We start from the raw sequence: 17,911 nt of genomic DNA, 5'->3' as shown, positions 1-17,911 counted from the left end.
ACCACTAATCATACAAATTACAATTCAATAAGCTAATCTCGAGAGAAGGGCCACTTAATCAAATACATGTTACAATTGCATTGCTTATGTTGATTAATGAAACAAGATAGCATCAATTTAGTTATATTTAAGGAATATTTTTGTCATTTTACTTTTTACAAAACAAAAATATACTTCAAATATAATCAATTGAATTCTCTCTAGTTCAAATAAATTGAAAATAATATTAATTCTTGATTAATAAAGTTATCATATATATAAAGTCAATGCTTATAATGTATTTTTTATCGTTTTAATTAGATTTTACGGTATCTAATTATGCATATTATGTCGCGTCAAGGACTATGGGAGGCCGAGGTGTGATGTAATCTATCTAAGGCATAAGTCAAAGTATCATAAATAAAATGCTAAGTGTATGATTAATTAAATTAATAAAGCTCTCAAATGTTTATTAAGTAGGTGGAGAAGGCAATCACACGACTGAAGGAGTAGGTGGGTGAAAGGTCAAAAAAAACTTGCACAAGAGGGAAGGGGGAGGGGGGGGCATGGGGATTTGGGTAACATCCATCCGTATACAAAAATCTCTCTGATCTTTCTATTGGATTGAGGGGGAAGGGTCCCACACCGACAGGGTCTTCATATTGGCTCTCCCACTTGTCCGCATATCAACAACACACCAAACGCCAGAGCCGGATCAAGCACCCCCTGGTGGTGGCCCCCACCTCATTTTGATGGTTGGGGGACTCCCGGGGTGACCACTCGTTGTTATTTAGACTTTTCAAGCTTTGCTTGGATGGGGTTGAGGAAATCTTACAACAGAATCGAATGGTGGGGAGCGGACTTTTTTTATTTTTTAAGAACTATAATATTATTTTAATAATTTCTTTTATTCTTTTTTTTTTTTTTTAATTTTATATATAGTTAAATAATTTCACATTCTATCATACACGTTTTACTGTTATGTTTGAGCACTCTTAATAACTATTTATTATCATTTTTTAAATATATAGAAAATGAAACTATTTTTTATTTTCTACACTATTAAAACATTAATTTTTTTTTTTTTTTTTTTTTACATAATACAAATTCTTTACGTACTTTTACTTTTTCTACAAAAAGCCAATCAACACGGTCTTCAATGAAAAATAAAGAGATGAGAAATAAATATTTTAAGTTAATAATATATACAAATCCTAACAAATTTTATGAAAATTTTTCTATATTTAGAGAAAGGAAGAGGCTTTTTTTTTTTTTTTTTTTTTAAGGAAATATTTCGTACACATTCATCGATAAAAATTGCAAACAAGAGCTCTTACAAACAAAGTAAAAAATTTTAAAGCAAATAATAGCCGAAGCTAAAGATACAGAATCAACCATAACAAATAGCATCCGCTAACACATGACTATTTATCAGGTTTAATATCAGATCTGTACCAAAATAGACACAATCCAATACATAGGTAGCGCTTATTTCTCGGCCACCAGAGCAAAAAACTCTCATGCCGAAACTCATCCTCCTCGACCCGAATGCCAAGATATCATTCACATCCACAACCTAAGGGTCTAGACTAAAGCAGTAGTAACAAGCAGATCAAAGAGAGAAGACAAAGCTTTATTACAAGCAAAAAAAAGGAAAGAAAAACGTACTAAAATAAAGGGTTAAACAGAAATACAAGCAACTAAAGGGATAAACAGAAATACAACAAAAGAAACCCAACAATATAGTGAAAAAAACATGAAAAGCACACCTTGTGGATAACGAGAGTCGGAAGAAAGCCAATCGCATGTTGGGCGAAAACCGATGCGGAAGGTGGCGTTGGAAGCTCATCGCGGGGGGACGCAAGAAAAGACCCGACAACGGACGGTGGGTGGCAAAACAGGCACGGAGGAAATTGGCGGCGCACACAAACAAACTGGGACTAGGGGTGGGGGTGGGGTAGATCGGGTAAAGACAAATCGATTCAAAGCCAAGCCCAACCCAGCAAAAGACGCGGCAGATGGTGATGGCGGGGGAGGAAAGTGGCAAGGTGGAGAAAGGCTAGGTGGCCACAACAGCAAAGGGAGAATGGCTACGCCAAAGAAAAAAATGGAATAGAGGGGGAAAAGGGCGGCAGAGAAGGGGGAGGGAGGTGGAAACAGGGCTAGGAGCATCAGGTAAACTGCTAGCACCCAGTGTGAAGAGGGCGAGGGGAGGACTGGAGGAGGGAGGCAGCCAATGGCCATCCCTCCTCCCCTAACCTGGGGGTACCTTACCTGTCTGGCTGCAAGAAAAAGACTTTAAGGAAGCTTTAAATAGTGAATGTGTTTAAAGAAATATTAAATATTTTACCAGAGATGAGCACCAAACTAATGTTAAGCTTATTTATTGGACACGATCAAGATAATTAATCAAGATAAATGCTACGAGTACTAATTAATAAGCCCCACATAATTTTGGTACCCATCACTTGAATACCAAAAGTAATAATATAAGGATGACTAATTCTTCTAGAGTCCTTCCAAATGTAATGTGACTTTTAAAATCACTATTAGATTGAAATTCAATAATAATTATCTCAAATTTAATGGTGATTTTAAAAATCACATCACATTTATAAGGACTCTAAGATGATTAGTCCTATTTATATCATTACTTGGATGCCAGCAAAAATTTCAAGATGATGTGTTATTTTTAGAGCATTTCCCTCTCTCTATGATATATATATATATATATATATATATATATATATATATTATCTGCCCCGCCTATTCATATTATGCTATCCGATTGCATATAAGTGAATAGCAGAATGGGTATTTGCCAATCCCAAGTTAAAGAGAAATGATAAAATTCATTATATTTTTAATCATCTCCATAGTGAATAAATGAATCTACTATTTAATTTGTGTAGAGTCTACATGAGTTGAATCATTCCTCAAAGTTAAAAACAAAATATTCCCTTGAAACCTATGGCCGTGTTTGGCAATAGGCCACGGATAGTTACTATTCATACTTTACACATTTAAACTCCAAACATTCGTACTTTTTAAATTACATAAATTACTTTTTACTACTATTTAGATAAAAAAAAATAACTACAAAACTTTTTTTTTCATACCAAACATTTTTACTTATTTTTCACATAAATCTATTTTTGCTACAGTAACAGGGGAATGCGGGCCAAATGGGCCCACTCTACAATAGTAGACTAGCCCAAAAAAAGCAAGGAGGAAAGGTTGCTTTGCAAAAGCCTAGATAAAAAAGATAAGAAAGTACAGAGAAAATAGAGCATGCATGAATGAGCTATCCTGAAGCCTATAGTGATTGGAAAGAATATATGAAAGTAAAAGGACCCAGAGGAAGTAGGGTCTTTTCTTTCTTCTTCGTACGCCAATCCTTGTTTAGCCAAAAAACGTGACCCATCTGTCCATTGCTTGCTCTGTCAACGTGTGTATATTATTATGTCTTCTTCCATATCGCTAGCTACACTAGCTGTTGGAGGCACCCTCTTTATACCTTCTTTTGCGGATTCAGTCTTCTTTCGTCTTTTTCATTTTAATTATCTATTTTTTTTTCAAAGTATTTATATTTTAAAGTCACGTGAATATGTATTATTATTATTTTTTTTAAAACAAATATAATGCAACAAATTTGCATCCGGACTAAGCCAAGTGTAAATGCTCTAATATGTGATACTATTTATGGAGTAGGATTGCACATTGTATAGGGATTACTAGTTTTTCTTGAGTACTTACTACCATATGATAAACTCAGAAAGAGCCCTGACAAGGCCCGTGCGCCGACACCCACAACAAAGGACCCACCCCCGTGGGTAGGGGTGGGTCCGGAAGCACATGAAAACCCAAAGAGGATACAAGGCTCAACAGAGGCCCATCCACACCAAATCCCATGAACGCTCACTAACACAAGAGAGCCCAAAGAGAGACCTCATATAAGGTCTCCCCTTTCTCTCTCCATTCAATAAGTTCTCTCATTCTTCGCTAAACACATACATGAATGAGCTGCCTGAGGACGAATTTATCATCTAACACAACATATAACTTTGTGTCATAGTTTATGGTGAAGACCATCTGACCTGACCGCTCAATTAAGAATCTTTTGAGTACTTTCTGAACTGACAACTTTTACTATGAGCCTGTATAGATAATGTATTTAGGTATTTGTAATTGAGATATATTTATAATAAAAGAATATATATAAAGACCCTACAGTTAGGTGTGGTGTTAAATCGATTTGATACGAGAATAGTGGAGCATATATCAAGTATTAGGTCAAAAACAATGTGAGATACGCAAATCTTGAACCACTGCATGTTTACCACATATATATAATATATGGGCTATGGAATATTTGTATTAGGCTTGGCTTTTGCATCTACTATCTCCCGATGTGACTGGATTCCCCGGTGGCTACTCTTAGCTCATTTTATTCGTTACCCTTATGTGTTGGGGTTTTGTCAATTCAATTCCTCTAGCCCCCACTCCTTTGGGTCCCTCTTCTACCCCTTCTAGAGTTATAGGTGTAATTATCTTTACCATCTTCCCTCCGTGCCCTAAGATTTTTTTGGAGAAAAGTGATCAGAATTTAATATTGTAGTATTTAATGTCGTATGTGGTATCACATAATAAATTAAATATGTTAGAATGCTATTAGAAACAATTAATTGACGTGACATTATTTACTTTATTAGATACAATAATATTAAATTCTGACTCTATTACAAGTTGAATTTGGTGTATTTGCTCCAAGTCCTTGTTGAGGAGTTTGATTTTGCTAAGGCACATTTTTAAGAGATAGATTGCCATGTGACAATGTTACTCTTGTCGTGTACGAGGCTCTTTTTTTTTTTAATTAAAAATGCAGGTGGAGGAGATCAACTAAGGTTATTTTATTTTAGCGTAATCATAGTAGTACCTACTTATTGATTGCTAAGAGCTGCACATGAAGGGCTTAGACGGTAAAAACTACAACCGTTTCTTCAAGTTCGATTGAGTTGTAGCATGACTCAGCTCTACCAAGACATTAATGAAAACCAAAATAATTTACACTAATCAAACATACGAAATTCAAACCACATGGGAGTCTCCTTACGAAGTTCCTTACCGGTGTTGATTATGTCAAACTCATGATATTTTCTAAACTTATTTATGTATTTGAGATAACCTGGCTTATCTTATGATGTATTACTCGTACTATGATATGGTGCTTTTTTTTTTTTAGGTGGGCACGTGGCAGGTATGGGTTGGAGACTGGTAAATGTTGTAAATGGGCTATGGTGGGCTGGCTAGGCCTTTTGCTTGATGCTTAAGCCATTATAGCAACTAGATGGCTAGATGGACCTTCGTTCTAAACCTCAAAATGTCCACGAATATATGCTTTTCAGGTTTTGTCCTGCTACTGATGTTTGAGAAATGAAGTTTTGGGCCTTGTGACTCTTCACTTTCAAAGGGTTTCATGGGCAAGAATTTTTGGATTAATAACAATAAGTTTATACATCTTCATGTGCCCACACATATTTTCTCGGCTATATATGGAATGTTTTCAAATATAAAATCTATGAACAAGCAAAATAAATAAAGAAGCATAGCATAAGGTCACTTTGATATCAAAAAGGCTCGGCCCAATCTTTGTTTATATTAAATTATTTGATTAATCAATTTAAACTTTTAAGATAAGCTATGATTTAACTTGATATTAAAGTTAAAAGTTTCGAATTTTAACTCCATAGTTTATTTGCAATTTTAAATATTTTTTCACGTATTGGCTTTTAATAAATTTATATGTAAAAAAAATATTAAAACTTAAACTTTTAGAATAAGTGATATTTTAACCATTTTGTCTAAATATATATGATAAGTGCGAGGGATACTAACTCTTTTACTAATATATGCTTACTAAACTGATGTGTAGCTCATTCATTAGAAAAAAATAAAACAATTAATTAAAATAAATATAACTAATACTAATAAATGTGCTATACATCAGTTTAGTAAGCCTCTATTACTTGAAATGTTTTTTCTAAGGTGAAAATGACCAAGTGACGTGTCACCATCACGGTGGAGGCGATGTTACCAGTAGGCAGTAACAAGGCACCCAATGTATTTTTCCTTTTCTTTTCGTTGGATAAACACAATTTTTCCATTAAGTGGTGCTGCTCATAAACGGCGTCGTGTTTGTCTTGGACAACTCGCGTCCAACTGGCCATTGCCTTGGCAGTCTACTCAAAATGAAGACAAAGCAAAGCAAAAAAAAAAGAAAAGAAAAAAAAAGAGGAAATAGATTAAAAATAAGGGAGGGTGATACACTAATACTTATTTATATATTTAGTATATTTAACTAAATAATTCGTATCAATTGTTAATTAATGTAATTAATACATTAATTATAAACATGGATATAGACGCTAGGGGTGAGGGACTTCCATTCGTTTTCAATGGATAGTTTAATCGTTCGAAGACCACGGCTTATAAAATAGATATTACTGGATCAAATTTTTCTCTTGATTTTCTTTCCATTGAGAGGGGTTTGATTATTATCCCTTCTAACTAATTTGAGATGGTCCAGCTATTTATTATAATTTTTTCTTTGTTTCTTTTATATCTATATTTTAATTTTTATATTTTTTAGTATAAGAGATACTGTGTCGTATTAAGGTTCGCTTAGGATTGTGGTTTTAATAAGTGCGATTTAAAAAAAAAACGTTTTTAAAATCGCTACTTTTTAAAATTGTAAAGATGTTTGGTAAAATATGTTAAAAAATACATTTTTATTAAATATTTGTTATGCGATTTTGGTTTAAATTCGCATTTTTTAAAATAAGCACCCTTTAGCCTGCTTATTGAAATTTTTTTCTTATTTTAAATTAAGTGTTTTTTAAATCGTAATGCTAAACGCTTTACGTTTTGTGATATCTTTTAAAACGAAGAGTTTTTTTTTTTTTGTTATGTCTGCACAAGAGGAGGAGATGAATTCGAACTAGTGACCTCTGCTTTATAAAGCGTAGTCCCAGCCAATTGAACTATCTTCTGGGAACTATACGAAGAAGAGTTTTAAGTTACCTTTTAATCCTATAAAATTTATTGCAAATCAGCTCAAAATAAGAATCAATTTTACATTTTTATTTTCAAGAATATTCAAACGAATTATGGAATTATACTTGACTTCTCACCATCACTCTTCTGATTCCTCCTATTTCCACGTCTGCGCTATCTCTCAGTTATTATCAAATCCAAATTGCTGTTGTAAAAGCAATTCCATCCATAGAAAATCAAGAAAAAGAAAGAGACGATACCAAACGCTTGGCTGAGGAACAACTCTTTACGGAGACCACCATTTGCCTTTTTCACCTTTCAGATGGGTGGCCATTAGTGTGCCCACTGCCCAAGCAATGGCTTCGCTTTGCCTCGGCCCTTTACCACCTCCACCACCTTCCCACCCTCGCAAACTCTCTGAACCTTCTTATTCTTCTTCTTTGAATAGCTGTAGTCATATCACAGGTGGAGCTTTAAAGCCCATAGTCGTTAATGGAAACCCGCCCACTTTTGTCTCTGCTCCTGGTCGCCGAATTGTTGCTGGTTTGTTTCCATTTTCTTCTTTATCTTTCTTGGTTTATTTAGCTTTTCAAAGTATTCTTAGGTATGCGGTATGCCCATGTTGTCTTTGTTGGTATATTTAGCTTCTTTTTTTGCACTCGATTTTTAGCAGTTGGGTCGTTAGTTTATGTTTTTGCATTTGGGTGGGTGCACATTCAGTTAGTAATTAGGTTAGACAGCTGCTTTCTGTATTGTACTTCATGTCATGGTTTTAGGAAATGGTTAATTCGATAGAAAGTCAATTTAAAGTTGGCATTTTTCTCGACCTTATTGAGCTGTCTAATGAAAAAAACCTTTGTGTACCCATTTGCTTAAATTGCAAATTCTGAATGTGGAACCCAGACTTTTCACTAACCAAATGATTTGGGTGTCCTAAGTTGTTTCACAAAACATCATATCTTTCGATTTTAGATTTTCCTTATTCTTATTTGACATGTGTGTGTAGTTGGGGATCTTCATGGGGACCTTGACCAAGCAAGATGTGCACTTGAGATGGCTGGTGTTTTGAGTTCTGATGGTCAAGACATATGGATGGGTGGAGAGACGGTATGTGTTTACTTACATAAGCAAATCAGTTTAGTAATTAGTTTCCTGTTGGAGTCTATCTAGTTAAGTTCTGCTACTGCTCTGAAATTGAAAGCCTTCCAACATAGAGAGAAATGTGTATAAGGTTGCTATTATTTTGTGACAGACTAGCGATTACCATGGCAGTAAGTTGAACCAACTCTTGACAAATTCTGAGTTCTTTGTAAATATTCTTGGTTAATCTATTAATAGTCTGTAATTTAGTAAAGGAGATGTTGAGGCAATTATAGCACCAAGAATCAATTATGCTGCATTGTGAGGTTGTGTTTTGTGAATTGCACTTAAAAAAAAAAGGGTTCTCTTTTCTTATTTGAGGCCATTTTGTGTTTGAAAGTACTTGACATGCGGTTTTTTTAGATGTATTGCGCATGTAGGTAGTTTCCTTTGTTATTCTTCTACTGAAAGCAAGGAAGTTCTTGACAGCTTTAGTTGAATATTTCTTTGGCGACACAGGTATTAATTCAGCTCGGAGACATACTTGATCGTGGTGAAGATGAACTAGGTATTCTATCATTGTTGCGATCATTGGATATGCAGGCAAAAGCTAAAGGTGGAGCAGTTTTTCAGGTTTGTGCTGCTAAAAATGAACAGTTTTGATACTCTTGCAAAAATACATAAAATGCTCAAGTCACTGTTTTCGTATATATTTCCATAAAAGGTGTAAACACAGGATGAAGTTTCTATTTTTATATATTTTTAAGTTAGATATTGAACCAAGATACTATATGATCCTTTTGGATTCTCTCAGTCAAATTTCTAAGTTTCTATTTTATATGCTGTTAACATTCTTCTGTTTGGTTCTAGGTTAATGGGAATCATGAGACTATGAACGTTGAAGGGGATTTCAGATATGTTGATTATGGGGCATTTGATGAGTGTATTGATTTCCTACAATACTTGGATGACTGTAGAAATGACTGGAATGAAGCTTTTGTTGGTTGGATTGGTGTGTCTGAAAGGCGGAAAGAAGAGAGAAAAATGTCCCAAAATTATTGGGGTCCTTTGAATCTAGTGAAGGTACTAAAATTCTCTTTCCTATCAAAACTCTGGGAACTTCTAAGTTTTCGTCTTCTTTTTGCAGTAGTCAGAATAAACTGATAACAAGTAGTTGCTCTTGTTCTTTTTACTATTATTTTGTTGAGATCAAAGAAGATTATGAGGAAGGTTCTGTTGGAAAGTGCATTGTTTGGCTTATTTTGATTTATAAAATTAGAACCAGTTGTACATAGGTTGAAGTTTAGACAAGTAGATCTTAGGAGGTAAGTCAGCATGAGGTAACTTTCTTCAAAGCAATGACATTTTGATATGAACAAGTTTAAACTTGTTGAAAATAAGTAGTTTCTTTTGACATTAACTATCCAGCATCTCCTGAAAACAAGTAGTTTATTTTTTCCTTATCGCTAATGATTTCTCAATATTTTTTCTGATAAAGTTATTCAAATATTAGGACAGAAGCAAAAGGGGGTGATTGCCAGATCTATGCTCCTAAGACCAGGTGGTCCATTGGCATGTGAGTTGGCACAGCATGCTGTGGTTCTTAAGGTCAATGACTGGGTATTCTGTCACGGTGGCCTTCTTCCTCACCATGGTAAAAGTTGCACTGCGATTTGAGTGAAGTGATTTTGTTGTATAATCATTGCCTCTTCAAACTTAAGAAAGCAATTCTTCTCTTGTTTGAAATGCCTGATAGGAGTGTTGATCCTTCCGCAGTTGCATATGGCATAGAGAGGATGAACAGGGAAGTATCTCACTGGATGAGAGGTCTCAGTGAGAGTGGTAATAGTCCTCACATCCCTTTCATTGCTACCAGGGGTTATGACAGTGTTGTATGGAACCGCCTCTACTCAAGTGATGTTTCAGATTTGAAGGACTATCAGATTAAGCAGGCAAGTCTCTTTAAATGACTGTACATTTCCCCTTCTTATTCAAGAAATTTGCTGCTTTTTACTTGAATGGAAAATACACATGAGCTCTAATGGTGAAGAGAGGATGGGGGTAACTGGTAGACCTTTTTGTTCGTTTGACCATCTGTTGTCTTTGACTTGGATTTGCTTTCAATTTCGTTAACGATTCTGTTGAAAAGTGATGAAAGTGGATTTTCAAAAAATAAGGTTTTCTGCAATTGTGTTGGTTGTTTTATAAATTGATAAATTCATCCTATTCCTCTGATGAGGTTCTGAGTCAACAGTGATTATGTAATGTTGCAAAATTGATTTTTGTGGCTCTTGGTACTAAAAATATCTGGCTCCTCAGATACATTCTATTCTTGAAGAGACACTGCAAGCATTAGGTGCGAAGGCAATGGTGGTGGGGCATACTCCTCAAACTGGAGGGGTGAACTGGTATGAGGCCATACTTCATTGCTGGGTATTTAATTAGAAGAAAAAGTTATTATGGTCCCTTCTAAGTCTGGATATACTTTCTAAATCCTGCAGTAAATACAATTGTAGCATATGGCGCATTGATGTGGGAATGTCCAGTGGTGTTCTTAATTCAAGACCAGAGGTAAACTAAACTTACAGTCGCCTGATATTGTTGTCTTAAAACTTAAAGTATCTAACTCAGAAGAACCACTCTATGACACTTCTCTGGCATCTATCCATATAGAAAGCTTACCCTCTTCTATGCATTACTCTTGATTTGACCAAAGTGAACTGCTTTTATAGTATATGATCTGATCTGAATTGGATTTTATGATAATTTCCTTCCATATTCTTCTTTCAAGTTTCAGTTTCTGCATAATAAAATATATATTAAAGGTATTGGGAACTAATAATTTGACATCGGTTCACCAGGTTCTAGAAATAAGAGATGAGAAAGTAAGGGTTTTGAGGAGCAGAAAGGACACATATCGTGAATTCCAAGCTGTTGATTATACATAGAATCAATCCAATGAACGTAAGAGGTATGATGGATACCAAATTTCTTCTTTATTTTATTGTTCTATTACAATCTGAACTAGAAGTCCCTTGGTTTGTGCAAGGACACTCTACTTGGTACTGCACTTCATTGATGTTGAGAACTTGGGATATCTATATCACAGTGCTGTGTCTAATAGATATGATTTTGAATTTTGATAGAACACCAGTAAGCAATTTCAGTAGATAAGATTTTGAGAGATTGGCTTTTGGGGTTTCCGATCAAAGACCTTCGTAATATCAACACCGTTCCGCTTTTGAACTGTTCATTAGCAAATATTTTAGGCTTCTTGAAATTTTTAGCGTTTTAATGTTGCCGGACAAATAAGTGTCGAAACTGTACTGCTTTTGATTGCATTTAGCAATATAGTGCTATATGTACAATAAAATTCAAATGTAAATTTTGCTAATTTTTGTTGCATGTGTTTACAGGAAAATATAGTGGTCTTGACCCTAATACATTCTTTGCATTTGACCCCCAAAAAAATGCAATTTACATAGAAGCAGAGTTGGTGGGGGTGACTTAGAGAGCACAAAAAGAAGCAAAGCGAGAGCATATTCATTGGAAGACCTGGCTTTATGTAAATGAAATTGTTTATGATGATTATTAAATTAAATTAAATTAATAAAATTGTAATCAGATGTTGAGTTTAAACGAGATTTAGAGAAGATATTGTAGTTATAACAATTTTGTTCAATGTGTTGTGTAAATTCTTTGATACATATATATATATTTTTACAGGCTCTGCTTGGCAGATAACATAACAAACAAACCAAAAACGAAAAACACTCGCACAAATAAACAAAGAAACAAAAGCTTATCCTAGGATTTGGATTCAACAGGATCATTCCGAGAAAGATTATTCTGATGAGAAGGTTGTAAGATTGTCTTTTATTAAGAAGAAATGGATTTACTTTTATTTGAGAGATCATATACATTTGTAAGATTTAAAACTTGTCCTACTTTTCCCTCGTGCTTTTATTAATTGGAACATTCAGGTATTAAAAGAAGGAAAATTATACTTACCCCATTCAAATCGATGTCCGATTTGCAATCATCTTACAAATTGAATGCAAAGGGCATAAGTGTATTTTCACACGTGATAAAGGGTATGATGAACAATTTTAGTCATATTTAGGTCAAATAACACATTTTTTGTCGAGAAATGTTAGGGGTCAATAAGTTTTTTATATTTGACTCATATTTTCCTATAAATTCAATAGATTAACCATTATATTTGTGTGGTCTACTATTGACTTATGTGGGGTCTATATAAGTCAACAAATCTAATGGTTGATTGTAAAAAAATATGAGAAAAATATTAACCTCTAACATTTCTCTTTCTTGTCTTAGTTAAGAGAAAATAATAATGTTAGAGGCAAACTAAAAATGGTGGATAACTTGAAAGAATTGATCGTCACTTTTTAAAGCTCGGTAGAGCTATTGCAATTCGGATATATATATATATATATATATATATATATAATTGACATGTTCATGCAAGATGAGCGAAACTAAGAGAGATTCACATTAGTGTTTTTTACTTCATGTAGCGTGACCCTCAGCTAATTCAGTTACTCCTCAAATTCGGGTATAAGTTGAAGAGATAAGTGTAATTTTTCATTTAAAAATTCATGCAAGAGGAGCAAAACTAAGAGAGATTCACATTAGTGTTTTTTACTTCATGTAGCGTGACCTTCAGCTAATTAAGTTACTCCTCAAATTCGAGTATAAGTTGAAGAGATAAGTGTAATTTTTCATTTAGAAAAAAAAAGAACTTTTGTAACGAATGGTAGGCGTTAAAAAAAATGCCTACTAACTAATTTAGCGTGTGAAGCGCATGGTTCAAACAAAACTTTTAGGCAGTTGGCCGGTTTCCTTGGTTTTCTTCCCCACCTTCAACGTCTACCTTTGTAAACTCCGCCCTAAGCTCTCCCTGCGCATTATAACACCTCCCATTCCTCACACACACACACACACTCCTGTACATGCACTCCCTTCTCCACCACCCTCTTATCCTGCGCACACCCTCTTCTCTTTCGCTCTCCACCATGGCCGTCTCCTCCTCCTCCTCCTCGCTCACTCTCCCTTCCATTTCTCTCCAGAAGCTTCCTTCGGACTCGTTCATGCGCTCCAATTCCTCGCTGTGCTTCAGAAATGCGACTCTCCGGAGCGCTAGAGACCGAAATCTCGACCGATCTAGAGTTTCCATGAGCGTCTCGGTTGGATCCAAGGCCGTTGTCGATGACGCCTTGTTCTCGGATTACAATCCCAGCTGCGCTTTCCTGTTTCCTGGTCAGGTAGTTTGACGCACATTGATTTACGAATTTTTGATCTAATCAATGATTCTTTTTAGGATTACTTTGATAACGAATTGGCAATTTGAATTGTAGAAAGAGTTTATTAATTTGGTATGTTTTGGTTAGTGTTAAATAAGGCGGTGAGTGATTTTAGCTCTATTTGAGTTATATGCTATTTTTTAATGTTTCCTGAGTAGAATTGATCTAATCAGTGATTATAGCTATTTTTAGCTCTCTTTTTTTTGTTGTTGGATGAATTAGCTATTTTTAGCTTCATAAGTTATTATATAGATATGCATACATTGATATGAAGTTAACAGGGAAAATCAAGGCATATAACCATATGTTAGTGCAGAATGAATTGCATAGGTTCTATATTCAATGAAATAGTGGTTTCAACTGGACGGAATAAGGATTGTAAAAATGTGAAGTATCAGAAATACACTAGGGAAAGAAATGGTTATACTGAAATTCTCATCAGTATGAGGATTGGAGGAGAGAAGGATGACGGGCTTTATGTATGTTGGGGAGAGAGACGCCCTAGAGCCCACCAAGAACCCGTTGATATACATATTGGGACACCGCTTCAAATCCAGAAGCTCAATTAGAAAAAAAAAAAAAAAAAAACAGAAGCTTAAACCTCTTATGGGCCCCAATTTTGTCTATCAATTACTCACTTTCTTTTCTTTTGCTGGAAATGGAACTCAATACTCGCATGTGCACTCCCAACAATCTATATGCGAGAGCTTATTTTAATGCTTAGATAGAAATAAAGTCATTATAGAGACGAAGTAAAGTCATTAATGCACTTGTGGTCCATTGCTAGAAGCAATCTTTGTGCTTGGGTTTGGCTTCAAATTAAATACAAATCACTCTATGTGGGGCGAGTCTTTGCATTATACAGGTTGGGATGAAGCAGAGGGAATTTTAGATAGAAATAAATTTATAGGTCATGTAGAACATGATGTAGTAATTTCATTCAAAAGTTTTTCAGTTTTTAACTATTTTTTCCCCAGAATATAACAGTATCTAAACTCGATTGTTCATCATAAAATACCTTGTTTGATGATGCACTTCTATTTTATTGGTTTTATTCTCAGGGTGCCCAAGCAGTTGGTATGGGAAAGGAGGCTCAAAATGTGCCCACTGCTGCAGAATTGTACATGAAAGCAAATGACATATTAGGGTAGCATAAAAATTTTATTGACTTTGTACTATTTTCTATGATTTCTGATGTTGGATTTAATCCTTGTCAACTGTATGTTCAGTCCAGAAATGATCATTTTCTCTTGATTAATGTAAACTGTTATATATGCAAAGTGACGTTTATATTGCATTCAGGTTTGACCTTCTGGATATTTGCATTAATGGACCAAAAGAGAAGCTAGATTCAACTGTTATAAGCCAGGTATTGACCACTTCTACTGGTTTCTTTTATCACTTCCAATCATCTCGGCAATGATTTATTGCAAATTTACAATTACACTGTAGAGAAGAACAAACTGCTATGGTGTAATCTATATAGTTATGAAGAGACTCCACTTCACTACTTTGAAACATGTTTATGATTCAAATTTTCCAAGTACTGGGTCAAAGAACCCAGATTAATGATCATTTTAGAGTCCATCACCTTACTGATTGACCTCTATGCAGACAGGAGTCTGTTGTCAGGATCATATTCTGATATTCATATAATATTTGAGAGCGTATTGACTTTAAAACACCATTTTATTGCCTTTTCGAACTTCTGAGGTCTTTATGTTTTTTAATTACTTATCTGCTTTCTATTTTCTTAAAATTTGCACCAGCCACCAAGAACCTTTTTTCTTGATAAAATTACTTAGTTGAATCGTTAATGCTATCATATGTTGATGATATAGTATCTTAAGCATTATTATTGGGGAATACAATTTCCAATTGACAGTTATTGGTTAGAATCTGATTCTGTGCTTCTGCAGCCAGCTATATATGTCACGAGTCTAGCTGCGGTAGAGTTACTTCGTGTGCGCGATGGAGGTCAGCAGATTATTGATTCTGTTGATGTCACTGGTGGCCTAAGCTTGGGAGAATATACTGCTCTAGCATTTGCTGGGGCTTTTAGGTGAGTCTTCCAACTAGGTGTGCCTGTCACTTTTTTCATGTGAAAATAACATTGTGCTGAGTGAACACACACATCAAATTTTTTGAGCTCTATATAGGCCCTCCCCAACCCCCCCCCCCCCCTATTGGAGCCAAAAGTTGATGCAGTGTGTCAAGTACATCTATGGCATGCTTCTGAACATAACTTGTAAAATTCTGTATCGTTATAAATTTGCATTCGATCTGATAAATCAATAATTACATTTATTTGATCTTTTGGCTATCACCTTAGGTAGATGTTACTAAAAATTAAGCCATTCAGTTACTCCCTTTTCCTGTTTGAGTTATGGGACTGATAAGCTCATCTTCGATGCATATTCATCATTTACTCTTTCAAGTAGAATAGGAGATTAATACACTGGTAGTTAATGTGTGACTGAACCGTCTTTGGTAGACAATGTGTGGCTGACCTTCTTTCTAATGCATTTGTCTGGAATCCTATATGCTCTTGCAATCTTGTGTTAACTTCCCTTTCTTGTGGATTTGGTTCAATTTGCAAGCTTTGAGGATGGACTCAAGCTGGTCAAATTAAGGGGAGAGGCTATGCAGGTAGCCATCTGTAACTGGCTAACAGTTGTTTCATCTTCCTGAGATGGATTTCGGAATCCCTTGTACTAAACTCTTTTTTTTCCCAACTGGCTCCAGGAAGCTTCCGATGCTGCTAAAAGTGCCATGGTCAGTGTAATAGGACTGGATTCAGAAAAGGTTCAACAGTTGTGTGATGCAGCCAATCAAGAAGTTGATGAAGCTAACAAAGTTCAGATTGCAAATTACCTATGTCCTGTAAGGTTCTTTTAAATCTGACTTCTAATTTAATAAGCCAAGCTGGTAATTTTTGTCTCAAATGATGTGATATATATTTGAATTTTTCATGGAATGCGTTTTACTTTGGTAGGGAAATTATGCTGTATCTGGAGGTGTTAAAGGAGTGGAAGCAGTAGAAGCCAAAGCAAAGTCATTCAAGGCTCGAATGACGGTACATCTCTCTTTAATTTTTAGTGCTGCCTTATACCATATTTCTTCTAGCAATAAAGCCCCTCTTACCATTTTTCTCAGGTGCGCCTAGCTGTTGCCGGTGCCTTCCACACCCGCTTTATGGAACCAGCTGTCTCAAGATTGGAAGCTGCACTAGCAGCTACGGAGATCAGGACTCCAAAAATACCAGTTATCTCCAATGTTGATGCACAGCCACATGCAGATCCTGAGACAATTAAGAAGATATTGGCACGTCAGGTATGCTGCTCATAACTTGTTCTTCCCCTTCCTGAGCTGGAAGTACTAATTGGAGCATAAATTGAAAACTACAGGTGACCTCTCCTGTTCAATGGGAAACAACAGTGAAGACTCTCCTAAGCAAGGGGCTGAAGAAAACTTATGAATTGGGACCTGGAAAGGTATAATAATCAAACTGCAAGCCTTGAGATTATGGGCACACTTAACTGCAAGCATGAGCTTTCTCATTTGTTTCCTTGTCTATTTTTGGTATCAGGTTATAGCTGGCATTGTGAAGAGAATGGACAGAAGTGCTGACATTGAGAATATTGGTGCCTGAGAAGGCCATTAGAGGTACCTCGCCTTGTGTAGCAGTTTTGGAGTTTGAGTGGAGGTTCCTTATTAAAGACAAACCCTGAGAAGACATTTCAAGACGGACATAGTTTTTCCCTCACAAAAATTCATGTGAGAATCATATGCTTTTAGCATGTGTAGAAGTTTTCAACTCAGCAGTTTAGAGGAAAACTTTGTCCCCCGAATAATGGACCTGTTTGAGGGTAGTTTTTTTTAGTCGAAAGGTATTTATTTATCACGGTAGGACATAAGAGTTAGTGGTGGCCATAGTTATAGATCGATGGGTTGTATGAGATCAGAGGGAATTATTAAACCACACCGAAGGAGGTGCTAGTGGTTGCAATTGAGAAAGGAATCACTGGTTTGGTTTTATCTTATGTGATTTAATCAGTTCTCATCAGCTTGTGACTTCCCGTATGGATGGTGAAATTTATTTCCATAAACAACATGGCTTGATGATTTGATGTGCTTGGCTATTTCCCCACTCAGTGGTGCATTCGTACCTTAACCTAAGCATTCACATTCGGCCCTCTCAATTTTAATTAGAAAATTATATATTTTTATTTTAGCTACTAATTTTTTAAAAGTAAATCACTCTATTTTCACAATTTTATTTATTTATTTATTTATTTTTTTTTAAAAGAACCTACATTTCAAAGCCAAATGCACTATTTTAAGTGAGCACGGACAACTTACCAATTTTTGAGCTAAAACAACTAATCTAATATAGCTACATTTTTATCCAAATTTGCATCACAATTAGCTGAAATATACTATTAGAAATATGAATGCCAATGAACTCATAAAAC

General features: G+C 35.3%; 2 protein-coding genes across 2 annotated transcripts; both read left to right on the top strand.

Moving 5' to 3' along the window:
- The first annotated feature begins 7,230 nt into the window (after window positions 1-7,230).
- Window positions 7,231-11,832, top strand: SLP1 (Calcineurin-like metallo-phosphoesterase superfamily protein). The gene is made up of 10 exons (XM_059574130.2): window positions 7,231-7,575; window positions 8,039-8,139; window positions 8,632-8,745; window positions 8,983-9,195; window positions 9,631-9,766; window positions 9,889-10,064; window positions 10,432-10,520; window positions 10,614-10,683; window positions 10,974-11,083; window positions 11,529-11,832. The coding sequence occupies exons 1-9, from the start codon at window positions 7,389-7,391 to the stop codon at window positions 11,058-11,060; spliced, it is 1,173 nt and encodes a 390-aa protein (XP_059430113.2). The 5' UTR covers window positions 7,231-7,388; the 3' UTR covers window positions 11,061-11,083; window positions 11,529-11,832.
- Window positions 11,833-12,952: 1,120 nt separating this feature from the next.
- On the top strand, window positions 12,953-17,566 carry EMB3147 (Acyl-carrier-protein S-malonyltransferase). Its single transcript, XM_059573814.2, has 10 exons — window positions 12,953-13,397; window positions 14,498-14,583; window positions 14,739-14,805; window positions 15,356-15,498; window positions 16,037-16,085; window positions 16,182-16,319; window positions 16,432-16,512; window positions 16,593-16,769; window positions 16,844-16,930; window positions 17,026-17,566. Exons 1-10 carry the CDS (start codon window positions 13,086-13,088, stop codon window positions 17,086-17,088), a joined length of 1,203 nt encoding a protein of 400 aa, XP_059429797.2. The 5' UTR covers window positions 12,953-13,085; the 3' UTR covers window positions 17,089-17,566.
- Window positions 17,567-17,911: the final 345 nt, after the last annotated feature.

Source organism: Corylus avellana, chromosome 8 (genome assembly GCF_965113065.1).
Source record: "Corylus avellana chromosome 8, dhCorAvel1.hap1.2, whole genome shotgun sequence".
In the NCBI taxonomy this organism is placed as follows: domain Eukaryota; kingdom Viridiplantae; phylum Streptophyta; class Magnoliopsida; order Fagales; family Betulaceae; genus Corylus; species Corylus avellana.
The sequence above is the reverse complement of the archived record's forward strand: the minus strand, read 5'-3'. Positions and strand labels throughout refer to the sequence as shown.